At 57.9% G+C, this 17137-nt stretch overlaps 1 protein-coding gene across 1 annotated transcript in view; it reads left to right on the top strand.

The window, feature by feature from the left end:
- Positions 1–2262: 2262 nt before the first annotated feature.
- The window catches only part of SLC6A3 (solute carrier family 6 member 3), a 34962-nt gene continuing 20087 nt past the window's right edge, over positions 2263–17137 (top strand). Inside the window, exons 1-5 of the mRNA XM_067730043.1 lie at positions 2263–2548; positions 3675–3806; positions 9408–9633; positions 13855–13993; positions 14912–15046. Of these exons, the coding sequence (XP_067586144.1) occupies positions 2263–2548; positions 3675–3806; positions 9408–9633; positions 13855–13993; positions 14912–15046 (918 nt within the window). The remainder of the gene's footprint in view (positions 2549–3674; positions 3807–9407; positions 9634–13854; positions 13994–14911; positions 15047–17137) is intronic.

The raw sequence follows: 17137 nt of genomic DNA, 5'->3' as shown, positions 1-17137 counted from the left end.
CTCGAGTGGAAGGAGACAGAAAACCGCCCGTCTCGGTCCTGCGAGGCCTGGGACCCAGAAGGGACCCTGCTGTCACTCGCCCCAGGTTCCGGGACGCGCGAGGCCTCGGGCAGAGCGCGCTGCTGGCCGCTGACTGGCGCCGGCGGTCGGGTCCTGGGGGGCGGGGCTCGGGGGCGCGTCCGGGCTCGTCCTCCGCCCACCCGGGGCGGCACGGAGGCGGAGCCAGGGCGGGTGAGCGCCCCCGGTGGCCGGCGGGGCGGGTCCCGGCGACAAGATAAGAGCCCGGAGCGCAGCGGAACCCGAGCGGGAGCTTCCGTGGACGCTCGGTGTCAGGACCCCAGCAGAGTCGAGGCTGGGGCGCACAGGTGAGGCCGGGCCGCCCCGTGGCCCGCTCCCCGCACAGGTGCCCCTGCGCATCCTCCGGGCGCTCCGCTCCCGCCTCTGAACCCGAAGGCTGCGGCCGGGGGGCGCCGGGCCGGGGCGAGCACCGTCGGGGAGCGCCGTGTCCCGCAGGCTGCGGCGTCTCCAAAAGTCGCCAACAGTTGGGGTGCACAGCGCCGCGACAGTGCCGTTGGCGATCTTAAGGTGAGGTGGCCGAGAGGTGCGAGCCCCGGAGCGGGCACGGGGCTGATGTGCGCCCCCGTGGCCCCTGGCCCCATCCTGCCCCAGGCTCGGAGAGACGGGGCAGGGGCCGGCTGTCCCGGCTTCCCTGAGGCGCTGACCCCTCCCTGCTGAACCAGACCTGCCCGGGGTTGGGGGCACCTGGGCAAGCGGCCCCCAGAGCCAGTAGTGGTGATTTTCTCAGCCATCGCTTCTTCTCACAGGGCTTAGTCTTTGACTTTTAAGGCGGGGCAGGGGTGCAGGGTTGTGGGGTGCTGAGCGTCCAGGCTGTAGGGTCGGACTGCGGCTCTGTTTCTGTTCTCGGTGCAGAATCACACTTTCTAAGCACCACATTCGCTTTCTGTACCCAAACCTGGCCTCTGAGGCCGGGGCTTCAGGGGTGGGGTGAGCTCACCCCAAATGCAGAGCCGGGGTCTCCCTGGCAGGTGGTCCCCGATGCGCCTGCGAGGGCCGCTGTCAGAGCAAACCGGCCGGGATCTGGAGCCTGCCCGGCCCTCTCCGCTGGACCCCGCTGCAGGCCCGTCCCTCCCGCTTCTCCCCACCCCCGAGTCCCTTCTGTCCCTTTTCATTCATCTCAGGAATGTGCTGTTGTGTTTGTCACAGAGACGTGGTGCATACGATGACGTGTTGTGGGTTTCTGTTCAAACTTGGGTGCAGAGGAAAATAACCCCTTTACCACTACCATCCTGCTACCTGCTGCTTCAGAGTGTGTGTGTGTGTGTGTGTGTGTGTACGTGTACACGTGCAAGCGTCTGCAGTTGAAACATCCAAATGCCAGAAGAAGTCATATTTGAAGCTGCCCTGGGCTTCGAGGGCCGCGTAATTTCTGTGTTACGCACTGTGTGTAATTCCTTCTGTTCTCCTTGATTATGTTACCCAGAGTTTCAAGAAGGTAACCTGGAGATGATTTCCCTGGTAAAGCTACTACGTGCAGGAGCTAGTCCTGTAAACCCCCAGGTAAATCCTGACTGGAAGGATTTACCTGACCGGGAGCTCTTGTCCCTGCCCAGCCCTTCCAGGTGTGGCCACAGGTGGACGTGGAATGTGCAGCCATTCCTTGAAGGAAACTCTTGTAATCGTTCCTTTGAAACTTTGAATTCCCGTGGCTGACTCTGGTTTTAGAATTTTGCTTTTGCCTTTGGTCTCTGAGTATAAAGAATGTATGTGCACTGTCGTATTTGAAGGTTGTCGAGATGGGGCAGGGGTGCAGGGTTGTGGGGTGCTGAGCGTCCAGGCTGTAGGGGTGCTGCCAGTTACTCCCTGGCCATGTGGGGAGTGCGGAGGTAGCATCTTGCATTATTACTAAATTAGAGAGGACACAGCCTTGCACTTGGATGGGAATGGAGAGGGGTGCGTGGGAAGGGGGGAGTGGAGCAGAGTCTGTCCTGAGGTCTCCACGGCCCGTCTCCCAGCCCCACGAGGAAGGCAGCTCATCTCCTACTGTCCTCAACCCTGGCTGTGTCCTCCTGGGTGCTTGGAGTGCGTTTGCTCTGCCCCCCAAAAATGGCTGGAAATGCCTCAGATCTGTGCTCAGGCCACCGGGTGCACCGTGATCCGGCTACTAAATCAGTGCATCCCTGTGTGTTTCTCTTTCACGCTGGTTGTAGACCAAGAGGGAGGAAGCTCTGAGTCCAGGAGGCCATGAGTAAGAGCAGGTGCTCTGTGGCACTGATGTCTTCCGTGGTGGCCACAGCTAAGGAGGCCAATGCCACCGGCCCGAAGGCGGTGGAACTCGTCCTGGTCAAGGAACAAAATGGGATGCAGCTCACGAACTCCACCCTCCTCAACCCCCCGCAGAGCCCCGCGCAGGCCCAGGATCGGGAGACCTGGAGCAAGAAGGCCGACTTCCTCCTCTCGGTGATTGGCTTCGCTGTGGACCTGGCCAACGTCTGGCGGTTCCCTTACCTGTGCTACAAAAATGGCGGGGGTGAGTGCGTCCCCCCTCCCCCGCGCCCTCCTGCCAGCCAGGGCCACACGGCTGGCATCTGGAGGAATGCGGCGTAAGTGGGGCGCAGTTTCCCCAGATGAATGTCCTGGAGCTGATGCTGAGGCCAGGAAGGCAGGGTCCCCGAGCGAGTGGTCAGAGGCACCGTGGCTCCGCTTTCTGTTTCCAAAGGTGACTTTCACTTTGGAAAAGAAAATTCTCCAAGGCCCAGAGAGTGGTATCTTTGGCTGATTTAACCCGTGTTTACAAGCATGCAGAGGCCCGTGGCCGTTGACAGCACCAAAGATGCCCTGGGAGTGTGCCCGTCCCCCTCCCCCTGCACAGCCGGTCCCAGAACTCCCGTGTGTGGGCTTGAGGCAGAAAACTAAGAGATGGGCCAGGGTCACCACGAAAATTCGAGCTGAGAACAGGTTGGTGCCTGTTTCCCGTGAGTCCCCCGACTCTGCCAGCCCCTGTCAGGGGTCACTCCATGCCCCACACTTGGGGCTTCGGCAGGCTTCCTTGGGGAGGGCCTTCCAGGGTGCCTGGGCGTGGGTCGGCGTTTTGGCACCCCACTGGAGACCTAAGCAGGTACAGAAGTTGCCCCAAGACAGGCATCAGTCTGGGGTCTCCCTGTCTCCCCCGCCCTCCCTGGAAGAGAGCCGAGACAAAGCCCTTATCTGAGGGGGAGCCAGAGGGCTTAAGGAGGCTGAGCCTGCGGGGCCTGAACTTTGTGCCCTGAGCGAGGCTGCAGGTTCCACATGCCAGGGGCCGGGCAGGGTCACATCCCGAGGATTCACGGCTCAGGAGGGGGGAGGGGGACACAGGGCAGGCCCTGCCGCGCAGGTGGGGAAGGGACGGCGCCCAGGAGCAAAGCCACGACGTGGGCTGACCCATGACTTGGGGAGGGAGCTGACCGGAGTCTTGGACAGCGGGGGCCAGGCATGGAGGCAGGAAGCTCACCGCCCCTGCCTGCAGGGAGCTTCAGGGAGAAACAGGGACAGGAGACGGATGACAAGGGTCGTGCCCAGGACACACGTGGTCGGCTGGGACGGCCGAGCCCTCGCCCCAATGACAACAGGCCAGCCCGTCCTCGGCCGCAGGCTGAACACGCTGTTGTGTCCCCCAGGTGCCTTCCTGGTCCCCTACCTGCTCTTCATGGTCATTGCCGGTATGCCGCTTTTCTACATGGAGCTGGCCCTCGGGCAGTTCAACAGGGAGGGCGCTGCTGGCGTCTGGAAGATCTGCCCTATCCTGAAAGGTAACGGCGGGGACGGCCCCTTGCACGCGGTGTGGACCAGGGCAAGCCTGGAGCGATTCTGAAGCAAGTCAACCCCAGCTGTGTGCGTTCAGTCCTGCTTTGCTGGGTGTCTAGGCACGTGGACACATCCTTTTAATGTTGGTCCTACTTTAAAGCTCTGTAATGACTAAGGATTTGAGTGTGTCTCCTTGTTCCCAGGTGAGGCCAGCCTGCAATGGATGAGTAGTGTTGTTTTGTCAAAGTGCTAAAATAGTAGAAAAGATAAAAAATACTCCTAGCTCTAGATCTGTCATCCGTCACCTATAATCTGTCATTCATCTATCTCTCCATCTGTATTAGTTTGCTAGGGCTGCCTTACGAAGTGCTGCAAACTGAGTGGCTTAAATAATAGATGTTTGTTGTCTCAAAGTTCTGAAGTCCAAACTCAAGGCGCTGGTGAGGTTGATTCCTTCTGAGGGATGGAAGCGGGGGGCGCTGCTCCAGGCCTCACTCCTTGGGTCGTGGGCGGCTGTCTTCTCCCTGGGTCTTCACATCCTCCCTGCATGTGTGTCTCTCCATCCAAACTTCCCTTTTTACAGGGACATCAGTCACACTGAACTAGGGCCCACCTCTGTAAAGACCCTTCCTCCAAATAAGGTCACATTCTGAAATACTGGGGGAAAACTTCAACAAATGAACGTTGGAGGCCACGATCCAACCCACAGCACGATCTGTCTACCATCTGTGGTGGAGTTCTTCCTTTTGATGGCCTGCTGGTTGAACCCTAAGGCATGAGCCCCTTTCTCCTAGGCTAGATGATGTACAGCTCACCCAGCAATGCAGCTGCAGGGAACCCCTGGCCCAGCTCACCCCACACGCCTCTGCAGGGCGAGGCAGCAGCTCTGGGTTCAGGTGCCAGTGCTGGGCGTCCCCTTAGCAGGATTTGCTCACAGCAGTCAAAGCTTAAGTAAGTCACTGGAACGGCCTCTGGTGCGCTCGGGGTTCCCGAGGGCGGAAGCGCAGGAAGCTGAGACTGCGGGCGCCTCTTCAGAGCCGGGCAGGTCGAGGGCACGGCCGGTGTCTGCGGGCAGGGCCGATACCGTCAGGGGCGGCGAGTCCACCCTGACACTTCAGGACGCGTGAGTTCATCCTGTCCTCCGGGCCTGCCGGGCAGCCAGCATCTCCCGCGATGGGCTGCGCAGCAGTCGGTAGTTACACAGCACAAAGGTGCCGGGTCGGACATGAGGCGGGCCCGCCCTCAAGTGACCGTCCTGGGGGCGCCAGGGAAGGACGCCGGCTGTGCGACACGTTTACTTCGGCCTCTTTCCCGAGAAAAAGGACGCTGACCCCAGGGCTGCAGGCCCGCAGACAGAAGCACATTTCCAGCTGTGTGTCCTACCAGAAGAAGAATTTTCTCCAACAAAACTGCCAAAGTGAATCTCTACACTGCAGTTTGTAGAACGTCAATGAGGGGTCTCCAGGGGTCTCGAAGGACTAGTTAAGCCTGAAGAATTTGGTTACTGCAGAACATCTGACTCGAACAGTGAGAGTGTCAGCCCCTCCACGGGGAAGTTACGCGTGCAGCTGCGGGGCCGTCAGCATGGCCTGGCCTCGGAGCCTGGAGACCCGGGCAGACGCCAGCTGGCTCCGAGCTCTACTCCACGTCACGGCCCATCCACGCTGCTGCCTCCCAGGTCTGGAAACTCATCCTCCTGGAGGGCTGTGCGGGGCCAGTGAGGCCACATGGAGAAGCACCTGCAGCGCCCGCGGGCTGGAGATTTGGGGAAATCGCACATCACAGGACGTCAGCCGTCGAGCCTTGGAATCCTTGTGTTATCAGCACAGGGCTGTTTGTTGCAGATCAGAGAATCAACGCAAGAACTTCTATGTGTGAAGAAGAGAAACCTTGAATGTTTGATACTAACGAAGCTACAATCCCTAGCAGGTGATCACCTGCTCATTCAGGTTAAGTTTCTCCATAGGATGCCCATTGGACGGGAGGTCGGCATCGCTCCTTGAGTGAGGTGAGGCAAACCGTGCTGTCCTGGATACCCTGATACACGTCTTCCTTTCCTTCCTTGTCTTAAAAAAAGTTTAACTAATAAAATTGCACGTACTTTCATGTGTCATCAAGTAGGGGGAACACATGATAAACGAAGACATCAGTTAAAATGCCCCAAACGGTCATCATGGGGCTGCAGGTCCTCCAATGGGCGATTGGCGCATCCGGGCCCTGCGGAAGGGAAGCCAGCTCTCCGGGGAGCCCTCTTCCCTGTCTTTCCCTTCCCTGGACCCGGGAGTCCTTCCATGGGCCTGACAGCACTGAGATCAACCCGAGAAGGCCAGGCAGTGACGCCCACGGTCAGGGCGAGGGCCCTCAGAGGGCCGTGCCGTGTCCTTGGTCCCCGGCACTGTCCCTCCAGAGGCTGTCGGTGATGCTGAGGGCAGCCAGTGTGACCACGGGGCCTGGGACGGGGTCTCTCCAAGCTCTCCCTCCCTCCCTCCCTCTCCTTCCTCTGTCTCTGTCTCCCCTCTCCCTCTCCCTCTCCCTCTCATTCCCTCCCTGCCCCTCCCCTCCCCCTGCCCCCTCTCTCTCATAGACACACGCACACACACACACACACACACACGTGCACATACATACGCACACACACACCAAGTAGATACGAAAGGCGCTCAGACCCACAGCGGAGGAATTCTCTCCTGTTTTCTTCAAAGACCTGCCAATGAGTCTTGCAAGGAATGGGAGCTGCCCCATCAGGGCGTGTCCTCCAGCCGGGGTCCTGGAATTACTCTTTGGCCCTGACCCCCTCTTCCTGCTGAAGCCAGCTCCGGGGCACGCTCTGGAGTGACCTGGCTTTAGTGGTGGAGGAGGGGGCTGTTGTCCCTCTTGAGGCCCGAGGATGCCCCGTTTCAGGTTGTCTGGTTAATTGCCTAAGAACCCCCCCCCCCGCCACTGTGTGTACGGCATGGAAAGCACCTATTTTAGCGACTATCAAATAATTTATTATATTTTGTGGTCAGTAATATTTTAGTGTGGTTTACCAACTCTCCCTCTTTCTAAAAAGGAATTTTAAGTGGCTTGAAAGAAAACAAAATGCATGCAGAGTTGATATTAAAAATACTGAACAAACTGAGATTTAAGAAAATTGACCTTAAAAGCTGTGATCGAAACCCACACTCGGTCTCGAGCCTCCAGGACAAAAGAGGAACAAATCAAGTTTTCATTCCTATTTTCACTGGAAGTATTAGAGGGGACCGAGCCTGCCACCTCCTTGGGAGGGACGTTTCCCGTGGCACAGAATGATAGAAGAAACGTATCAGGTGGGGCTTGATTTAGCGTATGTGATGACGTATGAACCCTGATCATTCACTGAACAAGAGCGTTCTCAGAGCAAACAGGGCAGTGGATTTCGTGCGGCTGGGTCTTAAGTGACAGAAAGGAAGAAGTTGAAGGGAGGGTCGGTGAGGGGCTGCCCTTGGGCGGCCCAGGGCCAGGGCTTCCTGGGGCTCTGTGGTCCTGGAGGACAGAACTCAGAGGGACCGAAAGAATGGCTGGCGCTCACAGCCACATTCCCAGGAAATCGCTCCTTCACGCAGGCCTTTGGGGCAGCTGGACGGCAGCGCCCTTGGATGGGGGACCCTCCGGGGCTGGTGTGCTGCGGCTGATGGGGCAAAGCCCACGTGTCCTAGGAGCCACGCCAGCCCGGGGCACCCTTGTCCCTCTGCTGTGACAGCGAGAAACCTGGCCTGCCCCGCGGAGGGCTGTCCACACGGCGGTGGGTTCTGAAGGACCGGAAGCGGAGGCAGCTCTCTCCGACCCCGGATTGGACCTGCTTTAGCGTTTGATCAGAGGCTCCGTTGAGTTCCCCAAACTTCAAGCGGAGGATTTGGTGCGCAGCGCTGTCACCTTCCCAAGATTTCCGGGCAGGCACCCACAGCCGCTCACCACCACGGAACACCTTCCGGGACGCACTTCCCGCCGACGTGGCTGCCGGGGCGAGTTCACGGGCAGCCAGCCTCTCCTAAGGAGCTCAGGGAGCAGAAGTGCAGTAAAGAGTTATTTCACATTGATGAGTCCACGTTGCAGAAGGCCTTCTGAAGGAACAGTTTGGGTTTTGCCATCACTGCTACTGAGCGTGTTTTCCAAGAGGGACCACGTGCCAGGGACTGTTTGCTTTTAAATAAATCACTCCTGATACGGTATCTGTTTAATATCTACACATAAGTAAATTGTAGTCCCTCTCTTTTTGCTTTCAGAAGAGGAAAGAGAATTTTAATGAAGTGTCCTGAGCAGGAAAATAGCTTCTCCTAAGGGCTAGACCCATAAAAAACAAGCCAAGCCACTCCGCGAAGACGTCAGCTTGAAGGCAAGCTCCTCCCTGGACACAGGCGGGAAAGACGGGGCAGGGCGCCCCCCAGGTTCTAAGACAGTGAAGTTACAGTCAGAGCCCAAACTAGTCCTAGCAGCAACGCCGGGAAAGAATGCTGAAACAGGAGAGCTCTGCATGGAGCCTGTTACAGTCACCCGCAGTCGCGGGACCCGACAGTGCTTGTCCAACGCTGAATAGGGAAGAGGTCTCACTGCCAGACCGTCCGTCCACCACAGCCAGGGTGTCGCGTCTCCAAAGACTGCTCACCACTCTGTTCTGCTCCAGGAGCCAGGAGCCCCTCAGGGACTGTCAACAAATTCCAGGGCTTGTGATCCGGGAAAGGGACTCTGACAAGCCCTGGGGGCCCCAGCGTGGTCATAGGTGACCCTTGGAGACCCTGGATGGTCATGCATGGTCCTGGGTGATGTTGGGTAGACCCAGCTGACTCTGTTTGCCCTGAGTGGCCTAGAGGCACTAGGTTAGCTATGGTTAGCTATGGGTGGCCATGAATGGCCCTGGACAGCTCTAGGTAGCCCAGGTAGGCATGGATTGTCTTGGAGGCCCTGGGTGGTCCTGGATGAGCCTGGATGGCTGTGGAAGAGCGTGAAAGACCCTAGTTATCCCTTAGTGACTATTGGTGGCCCTGCATGGCTCTGGGAGGCACTGGGCATCCCTGGGTGACCCTGGATGGCCTTCATGGCCCTATTGGCATGGGTAGCCCTGGATGGCCTTAGGTGACCCTGAGCGGTTTGGGGTGGCCTTTGTCGACGTGATGTTTTGTACCCTTGGGTGTTCCTAGATGGCCCTGGCTGGGCCTGGGTGCCTGCAGACGATTCTGATGGTTTTGTTTGGCCAGTGGCCCTGGATAACCCTGGGTTGAGTTGCCCTGGGTGACCCAGCGTGGCCCTAGATGACCTTAAGTGAGCCTGGATGACCCGGACTGGCTGTGAGTGATGGTGGACAGCCACGGATGGCCCTCCATTACCCCGTATGTCTGCGGGTGACCTGGCTGTACCAGGGCGTCCCTGGATAGCCCTGCATGTCTGGGTAGACGTCAAGGGCCACGGATGGTTTTGGAAGTGGGCAGCCCCTTCTCTGACCATGACGCGAAGTCTGGGACCCACCCTTTCCCTCGTCTTCTGGCGTGTCTGAAGGCGCTGCCTGGTTCCGGGACAGCCCAGGTGGAGCTGCGACCCGTGGGGGGAGGGGCACGGGTGAGCTGCTAATGGGGCCATGCTCTCCCCACCAGGCGTGGGCTACACGGTCATCCTCATCTCACTCTACATCGGCTTCTTCTACAACGTCATCATCGCCTGGGCGCTGCACTACCTCTTCTCCTCCTTCACCACGGAGCTGCCCTGGACCCACTGCAACCACACCTGGAACAGCCCCCGCTGCTCCGATGCCCGCGCCCCCAGCTCCAGCCCTGACCCCAATGACACCTTCAGGACCACCCCTGCCGCCGAGTACTTTGAGTAAGTGGGGGCCTCGGGGTCTGATGACACCCCCGGGGGTGGGGAGGGGGACCCGGGCCAGCCACCTGCCCCTGCTGCCTCCCGAGGATGTGGGGAGGACCCCTCCCTGGCCAGTGCCACGTCCCGTTCCTCTGGGCTCTTGTGGGCTTATTTCTGACCCCACCTCTAGCAGCTCAGCACGGCTCCTGCAGGGAGACCTCGCAGGGAAGGGAAACTGGATGGGCTGCCCCACCTGCTCCCTGCGGCCCTTTGGGGTCTGTTGGGGGGGATGGCCTGTGGCCCTGCAGATGCCGCAGGGAGGAGGCGTGTGGGGCTGGGCTCCGGGGGCTGCAGCACTGCCTCCAGAGGGGGCCGGGCTCCCCTTTCCCAGTCACCTTCCCCGTTCTCCCTCCGCTCATGGCCCGGCCTCCAGCCGGAGGCAGGACCATCAGACAGTTGCCCGAGGTCTTCCCTGAGGGAAGGCACCGTCCCACTCCTGGGGCCTGTGGAGCTGGGTGAGACAGCAGGTGTGCAGGAGAGAAACTGAGCCTTCGGGCACTGGGAGAATCTGTCGTGTGGGGGTAGGAGTGACACCGCCAGAAGGGCAAGGGATGTTCATGGAACCTGCAGAGACATTCAGCATCTGAAGTTGTGTGTTTCAGATACTCAGGGTCTAAGTCCTTTGCTCTAGAATCCCCGCCACACGTAGGGAACGTATCTCCAGGACTGGCTGCTTCAGAAAGTGGCAGCGATGGGCAGGAACGGAGCGAGGCGGGGTTTGGGGGGCCTGGGGGGACCGCCGGAGGGATGGGGTGCCTTTCTCAGGCATTATTGGGAAGAGCATGGTTAGCGTGCGGACGAGGGTTGTGTGTGATGGGACTTGTTTAATTTTTTGGAAGATACTCTTTTGGGCAGTTTGGGATTAGAGAGTGAAGGAGTCTGGGGAGGGCAGGGAGGGAGGTTCCGCAAAGCGGGAAAGAGAGGGGCCACTGAGAACCCGCCTGCCCGGAGGAGGGAGAGTCCAAAGCTGGGGCGTGAGGGCCTGGGTCTCCAGGAGCTCTCAGGAGGGGGCGAGCGGGTTTCAGAGGACGGGCTGGAGACGAGAGTCCACCTGGGATGGGTCCCATTAGATCTGCCTGAAAGACACCAATGCGGACGTACCCGTGAGAAATGGAAACCCAGGCCCTGTCACCTGAGTGTGTGGGCAGGACACAGAGCGACAAACAAGCAAGAGATGATAGATTCGTCCAAGTAGAGGAGAGCACAGCGTTCATCAGAGCTGCCTGTGCATTCTCAGGGGCTTGTTGCCAGCCGGTTCATTACTGCATTTCCCAAACCTAAGAGTATCTCATGGACAGGTCAAAGCCCGGGCTGCAAGTACTCTCACCAGTGGCCCAGCTCTCAGGTTTCGTGTGTGATGGGAGACGGGGGACCAGAAGAGAGAGAGGGAGGGGTGGGGACCCCTGCACCAGAAAGCAGACATGGCTGTGGGTGAGCACCTGGGAGCATCCCACCCGTCCCACCACTGACAGACGTGCAGAATCAGCTCTCGCTAGAGTTGGGTTTAAGTTATCATTTCACCAACAAAACGATGGCTAAGTTTTTAAGCTAGTGTGTCTTTTGCAATTTTAAGATGGATTTTGGTGCAATTTAGAATGTTTAGAAAGCTTTAAGAGATATCAAATGTGTCAGGTGAGGCCATTTGGGGATTCTTACCTTTTGTTTGGGAGGTGTGGAAAGAGTTGATTTAACTAAATGATTTTTCAGGTGAGAAAAATAGAGGGAAAAAAACTGATTAGTCAATGATTTATTAGTAAGAATGCTAGAAGGAAACATATGTGATAGGTGAATTAAAAAAAAAAAAAAAGAGCTCACTAGTGAAGTCTGTTTGGAAATTCCAAGTCTGGAAGAGAAAGATTGAGCTGGAAAGCTGCCTGAACCCTCCACGTAAAGGGCTGTTAGCAGGAGCAGATGTCCAACCGTATTTGGAGGTGACCCTGGGACAAAGGCGGGGCCTTTGAAGGTTTACGACGAAGTCATAGATCATTAATGACACGATGAGTTATTAAACTGAACTGATGACACGCCAGGTGATTTCACTAACGGTGGTGACTGGGTTTCCCTGAGACAGGCCCCACTGAGTGTCAGGTCTGCAAGGGTTTTCTGGAATGTAAACCCACTTTATAAAGCAGATCTTTGTGGAAAGCATTACATGTTCTTGAAGGCACATGTAATTAGGGAGCTCACATCCCACCATGAAATTCCAGGATAACTATAATCATTGAAGTAGTAAAGCTGTAAGTGCTACAGAGTGCATGTGGGCTTCGGAAACCCCAAAAGATTGGCCCCTGTAACTCCAACTAGTGTTAAATTTCCCTCAACTCCATAAACACTTATTAAAACCACCTTCACCTACTTCCTACTATAAATTAGAACGCGATATATTTAAAGCTACAAACTTGCCTCTAAGAGACTGCTTTAGCTGCCTCCTGCACGTTTAATATGTTGTGTATTCAAGTATTCCCTGATCTGCCCTGTGATTTCTTCTTTGATTCCCAGGAGATTTTTAGAAATTTGTTGTTTGACTTTAAAATACTTGGAGGTTTTCTAGATATATTTCTGTTATTGATTTCTAATTTAATTCAGATTTGGTGAGATAATATATTTTAAAACCTCATTATTCCTAAATATACTGAGATTTGTCATATTGCCCAATATATGGTTTATCCTGGTAAGTATTCCACGTGCACTTAGAATGTGTGTCCTGCTGCTGTTGGGTAGACATGTTGGCTGGGTCCTGTCAGCTCCTAGTGCTGTTTAAGTTTTCTACATCCTTACTGTTTATTTGTTCTATCAGTTACTGTGAAAGGGGTGTTGAAACCTCAATTATAATTGTGGATTTGCCTATTTCCCTTCACAGTTCTATCAGTTTTTGCTTCATTCATGTATTTTAAAGCTCTGTTCTAAAGTGCACACATGTTTATCAAATCTTTTAATTGAGCCCTTTTCCATTATGAAATGTCCCTCTTGGTACCATTCCTCATTCTTTTTTTTTTCTTTTTTTGGCTACATTGGGTCTTTGTTGCTGCGCGCGGGCTTTCTCTAGTTGCAGTGAGTGGGGGCTACTCTTTGTTGCGACACGTGGGCTTTTCATTGCGGTGGCTTCTCGTCGCGGAGCACAGGCTCTAGGCGCGTGGGCTTCAGTAGTTGTGGCACACGGGCTCAGTAGTTGTGGCTCGTGGGGTCTAGAGCGCAGGCTCAGCAGTTGTGGAGCACAGGCTTAGTTGCTCCACGGCATGTGGGATCTTCCCAGAGGAGGGCTCGAACCCGTGTCCCCTGCATTGGCAGGCGAATTCTTAACCACTGTGCCACCAGGGAAGTCCCTGTTCCTCATTCTGATGTCAGCTTTGTCTGATATTAATATGATCACTCCAGCTTTCCTATGAATAGTGTTTACATGGGATATCTTCTCCATCCTTATGTTTTAAACCTATATGTATCATATTTGAAGTGGGTTTCATGCAGACAGCACAGAGTTGGTTCTTGCTTTTTTATTTACTATGACAATCTCTGTCCTTTAATTAGAGTGTTTCCAATCAATAATTATCAGTATGGTTAGGGCTTAGTCTTTCATCTTGCTTGTCCCACCGGTTCATTGTTTCTTGTTTCCTCTGTTTATTTTCTTTGGAATTAATTCATTATTTTGGCTTCCACTTTACCTACTCCATTTGCTAATAAGCTCTAGCTCTTCTTTTCTTGTTTTGTTTTGTTTTCTTGGCCACACCACACGGCATGTGGGATCTCAGCTCCCCGACCAGGGATCACACCCGTGGCCCCGGCTTTGGAAGCGTGGGGTCTTAGCCACTGGGCCGCCAGGGAGGTCCGTCTAGCTCTGTCTTCATCTTCAGCGGCTGCTACAGGGTCTGCAATCTGCGTCTCTAAGTTATCACACTCTACTTGCTCCTGACCGTGTGGCCCTGGGCCAGGGCTGGGCTTCTGTGGGCTCCCAGCGTGCGGTGGCCCACCTGCTCTGCTCACCTGGAGGGTGGGCCCTGCATCTCCACTAAGGCTGGGGTCCTGGCCTTTCTGGGGTGGGGGGCGAGGGGTGGGGGTCTCCATCAGGCCAGGTCCCTGCTGCCATGCCGAGTGGGGGAGGGCGGGTCTCTGCACAAGTGCAGCCCCCTGTTCCAGTTCTGGGCAGGGAGGCAGCCCCCCCAGGACCCCCATCTCCTTCCTCTCCAGGCGCGGCGTGCTGCACCTCCACGAGAGCCAGGGCATCGACGACCTGGGCCCTCCCCGGTGGCAGCTCGCATCCTGCCTGGTACTGGTCATTGTCCTGCTCTACTTCAGCCTGTGGAAGGGAGTGAAGACTTCTGGGAAGGTGAGGCAGCAAGGCTCGCCAGCTGGGGAGTGGACAGGTGGCCGTGGTGGGTTGGGGAATGGACAGGTGGCCGTGGTGGGTTGGGAGTGGATAGGTGGCCGTGGTGGGTTGGGGAATGGATAGGTGGGCCGTGGTGGGTTGAGGAGTGGACAGGTGGGCCGTGGTGGGTTGGGGAGTGGACAGGTGGGCCGTGGTGGGTTGGGGAGTGGACAGGTGGGCCGTGGTGGGTTGGGAGTGGACAGGTGGGCCGTGGTGGGTTGGGGAGTGGACAGGTAGGCCGTGGTGGGTTGGGGAGTGGACAGGTGGGCCGTGGTGGGTTGGGAGTGGACAGGTGGCCGTGGTGGGTTGGGACAGGTGGCTGTGGTTGAAGAATGATGTCAGGAGAGTGCTTTCAGCGTGAAGACAAGCACAACAAAATATTTTTGCTGATGAAAATATTTTGGTCCTTATCTGGGCGCCCAAAGCAACGATGACCAGAATGCCCCCATCCCTCGGGCTCACACCTGCAGGGGCTCTCCAGCACCTGAGGGTCTTCCGACGGCCACAGGGGCTTCCTCCACACCCCCGCGGCCCAGAGTCCATCTTTCACAAGTTAGCCAGGTGCCCATTTGCACAGTCAGTGCAAATCACTCACATCTGCCTCATCAGGAGTTCAGCCAATGCTGCCTACTGCCAGAGCCCAAGTGCAGAGAAGGAGGGCTCCTTCCTTGCCAAATTATTTGTCCATTTTAATCCCCGGGAAAGACAACATACAGGATAGAAGGCACTGGACAGTCTCGCTCCAGGAGGCATTTTTTGAGCTGGCGTCCTGTGACTGTTTGGGCGCCGGGCTTCCCAGTCTGAGGTCCCCCTCTCTGAGCACAAACCATGAGGGTGGCCGGGGGCCGGTGCGGCCTGGTGACACTGTGCGCTCCCCAGGTCGTGTGGATCACGGCCACCATGCCGTACGTGGTCCTCTTTGCGCTGCTCCTGCGAGGCGTCACCCTCCCTGGGGCCGTGGACGGCATCAGAGCGTACCTGAGCGTGGACTTCCATCGGCTCTGCGAGGCCTCGGTGAGTGCGCCCTCCGCTCGCGGCCCCAGTCCTTGTGGGTCACGGGGCTCTACATCCCAGGCAGGAGGCCCCAAAGGCTCACTCCCCCCGCTGTGTGCTGGGCCCACCGAGCAGAGTTCCCTGTCCAGGTGACGAGGGGCCGTGTGGGCACAGCAAGCAGCAGAATGGACCAGAGTAAGGACATTAGGGGAACAGGTCACCCAGGTTTCTGCAGGGAGAGAGCGGGAGTTGGCTGCCTCTCGACCTCTTCGCCGTGGGCCGTGCTCTCCCTGGAGGAACGCTCCCGGCTCCTGGGATGAGCACCTGTGGGGCCGCCCGGTCTGTGCCCGAGGCTGTTGCCGCTCAGCTGGATCGCAGCCGCAAGCTCTGGCCCCGGATGCATCCTCGGAGCTGGGCTGAGGCTGCGCGAACTAGGGTCCCCCTCGGGGAGCCAGACCTTGATGGTCAAGCACCCGGCGCCCCCGGCATAAAGGCGCGATGTGACCGCATCGTGGCCAGAACTTACTCCACAGTCAGGCTGCAGGTTTCTTCAGCAAAGGAAGAAGTAATTCTGGGTTGAAATATGAGAAGACAACCTCATGAAGAGAGGAGGCTCTGCCAGGCAATGGCGGGGCGGCGGTGGGTGGCGAGAGAGAGAGAGCGAGCGAGCGAGAGAGAGAGAGAGAGAGAGAGAGAGGCAGCAGCATCGCAGGGAAACAGGCCCAGAAGCGGGGAGGCTGGGCGGGAGGCAGGGTCACTGGAAAATCAGGTGGACTAGACTGGGCAGAGGGAGGGGCCCCAGTGGCCACCCAGGGAGGCTGAGCTACCGGGAGCAGCACGAGGGCGAGGGCGTGGGGCCCGGGCCTGACGCTGCCAGGTTGTGAGAGGGTCGGCTGTGGGGCTCATCGGGTCGGAGGAAGCACCGCCTGGGGCAGCAGTGGGCAGGAAGGGCGAGAAGGGGAGGCAGACGTGGCTCCGACCCCAGGAACCGTGGGAATGGGGGGCGCTGGCAGGGCGGAGGTCGGGTGCCGAGGGGCAGCGAGAGGAAAGCCCCATGGTCTCGGCCCCACAAGCACACAGGCGAGGGCAGCCGTGAGCAGGGCACCAGCCGGGCAGCCCACCCGAGGACCGAGGCTGTGAGGACAGCACACGGGTCTCCACGGACAGCTAAAGGCAGAGTCCGTCCAGCAGCGGGTCCGGGGCCCCACAGCTGCAGAGCCGAGCCCGGGGAGCTGAGAGGTCAGCAGGGCATCCGTCCTCAGGAAAGCCCGTGGCAGCTGGGGGGTGCTGGCAGGAGGAGGTGGCCTTGGGCGTCCAAGGCCAGCTGGGCGTGATCTGGAAGTCAAAGAGAAGTGGGGCGTCAGGAAGGACAGGCGGCATGAGGGTGCGCAAAACAGATGCCAGGGGTGTGAAGAAATCAGAGAAAAGTAGGAACCGGTGGTTGTCACAAGCGAGGTAGATTGGCAGATGGACGAGACAGATAATAGATTTCAGTGGACGGATGATGGATCATAGGCAGACAGGCAGTGGATGACAGATGGATGACAGAAGGACAGGCGTAGGTGGTGGGCGACGGAGACACAACAGGACTGGACCTGACCTGAGTGTCCCTGCCTCTAACAGTCCCGTCAGCTAGGGAGGGGAAGAGCAGAGACCAGGACAGAGCAGGCCCACAGCACTGGGCTCCTGGGAGACCACAGTCCCCAAAGGACAGGTCTATGCAGTCCCCAGCGCAGAGGCTGGGGCCGTTCCTGGTGCCCCCGTGGGGTTCTGGCTGACTCTGCACCACGTCCTCCAGGACAGAGCAGGGCCTGGGCCTCACCCGCTGGGCGGCCGTCCTGAGCCGTCCTCCCAGGACTGCTCCGGGCCCAGCGGCTGCCTGTACACCCTCTCCCAGGCTCAGGACAGCCTCCCTCAGAGACTGAGCGGCCCCGGCACCCTTCCCCTGGGGCTTGGCAGTGGGGGGCCAGGTCCCACAGGCCCCGAGGGGATGTGGTTGGGGACTGGCCCAGATCGGGGTGCAGGGCCCCAGCACCGTCCCAGGCTCATCCCTGCCCACCCCCTGGGGGTTCAGCCATGATGGCTCAGTCCAGAGGGGCCACAGGGAGGGGC

The sequence above is a fragment of the Pseudorca crassidens genome, chromosome 3 (genome assembly GCF_039906515.1).
Source record: "Pseudorca crassidens isolate mPseCra1 chromosome 3, mPseCra1.hap1, whole genome shotgun sequence".
In the NCBI taxonomy this organism is placed as follows: Eukaryota; Metazoa; Chordata; class Mammalia; order Artiodactyla; family Delphinidae; genus Pseudorca; species Pseudorca crassidens.
The sequence above is the reverse complement of the archived record's forward strand: the minus strand, read 5'-3'. Positions and strand labels throughout refer to the sequence as shown.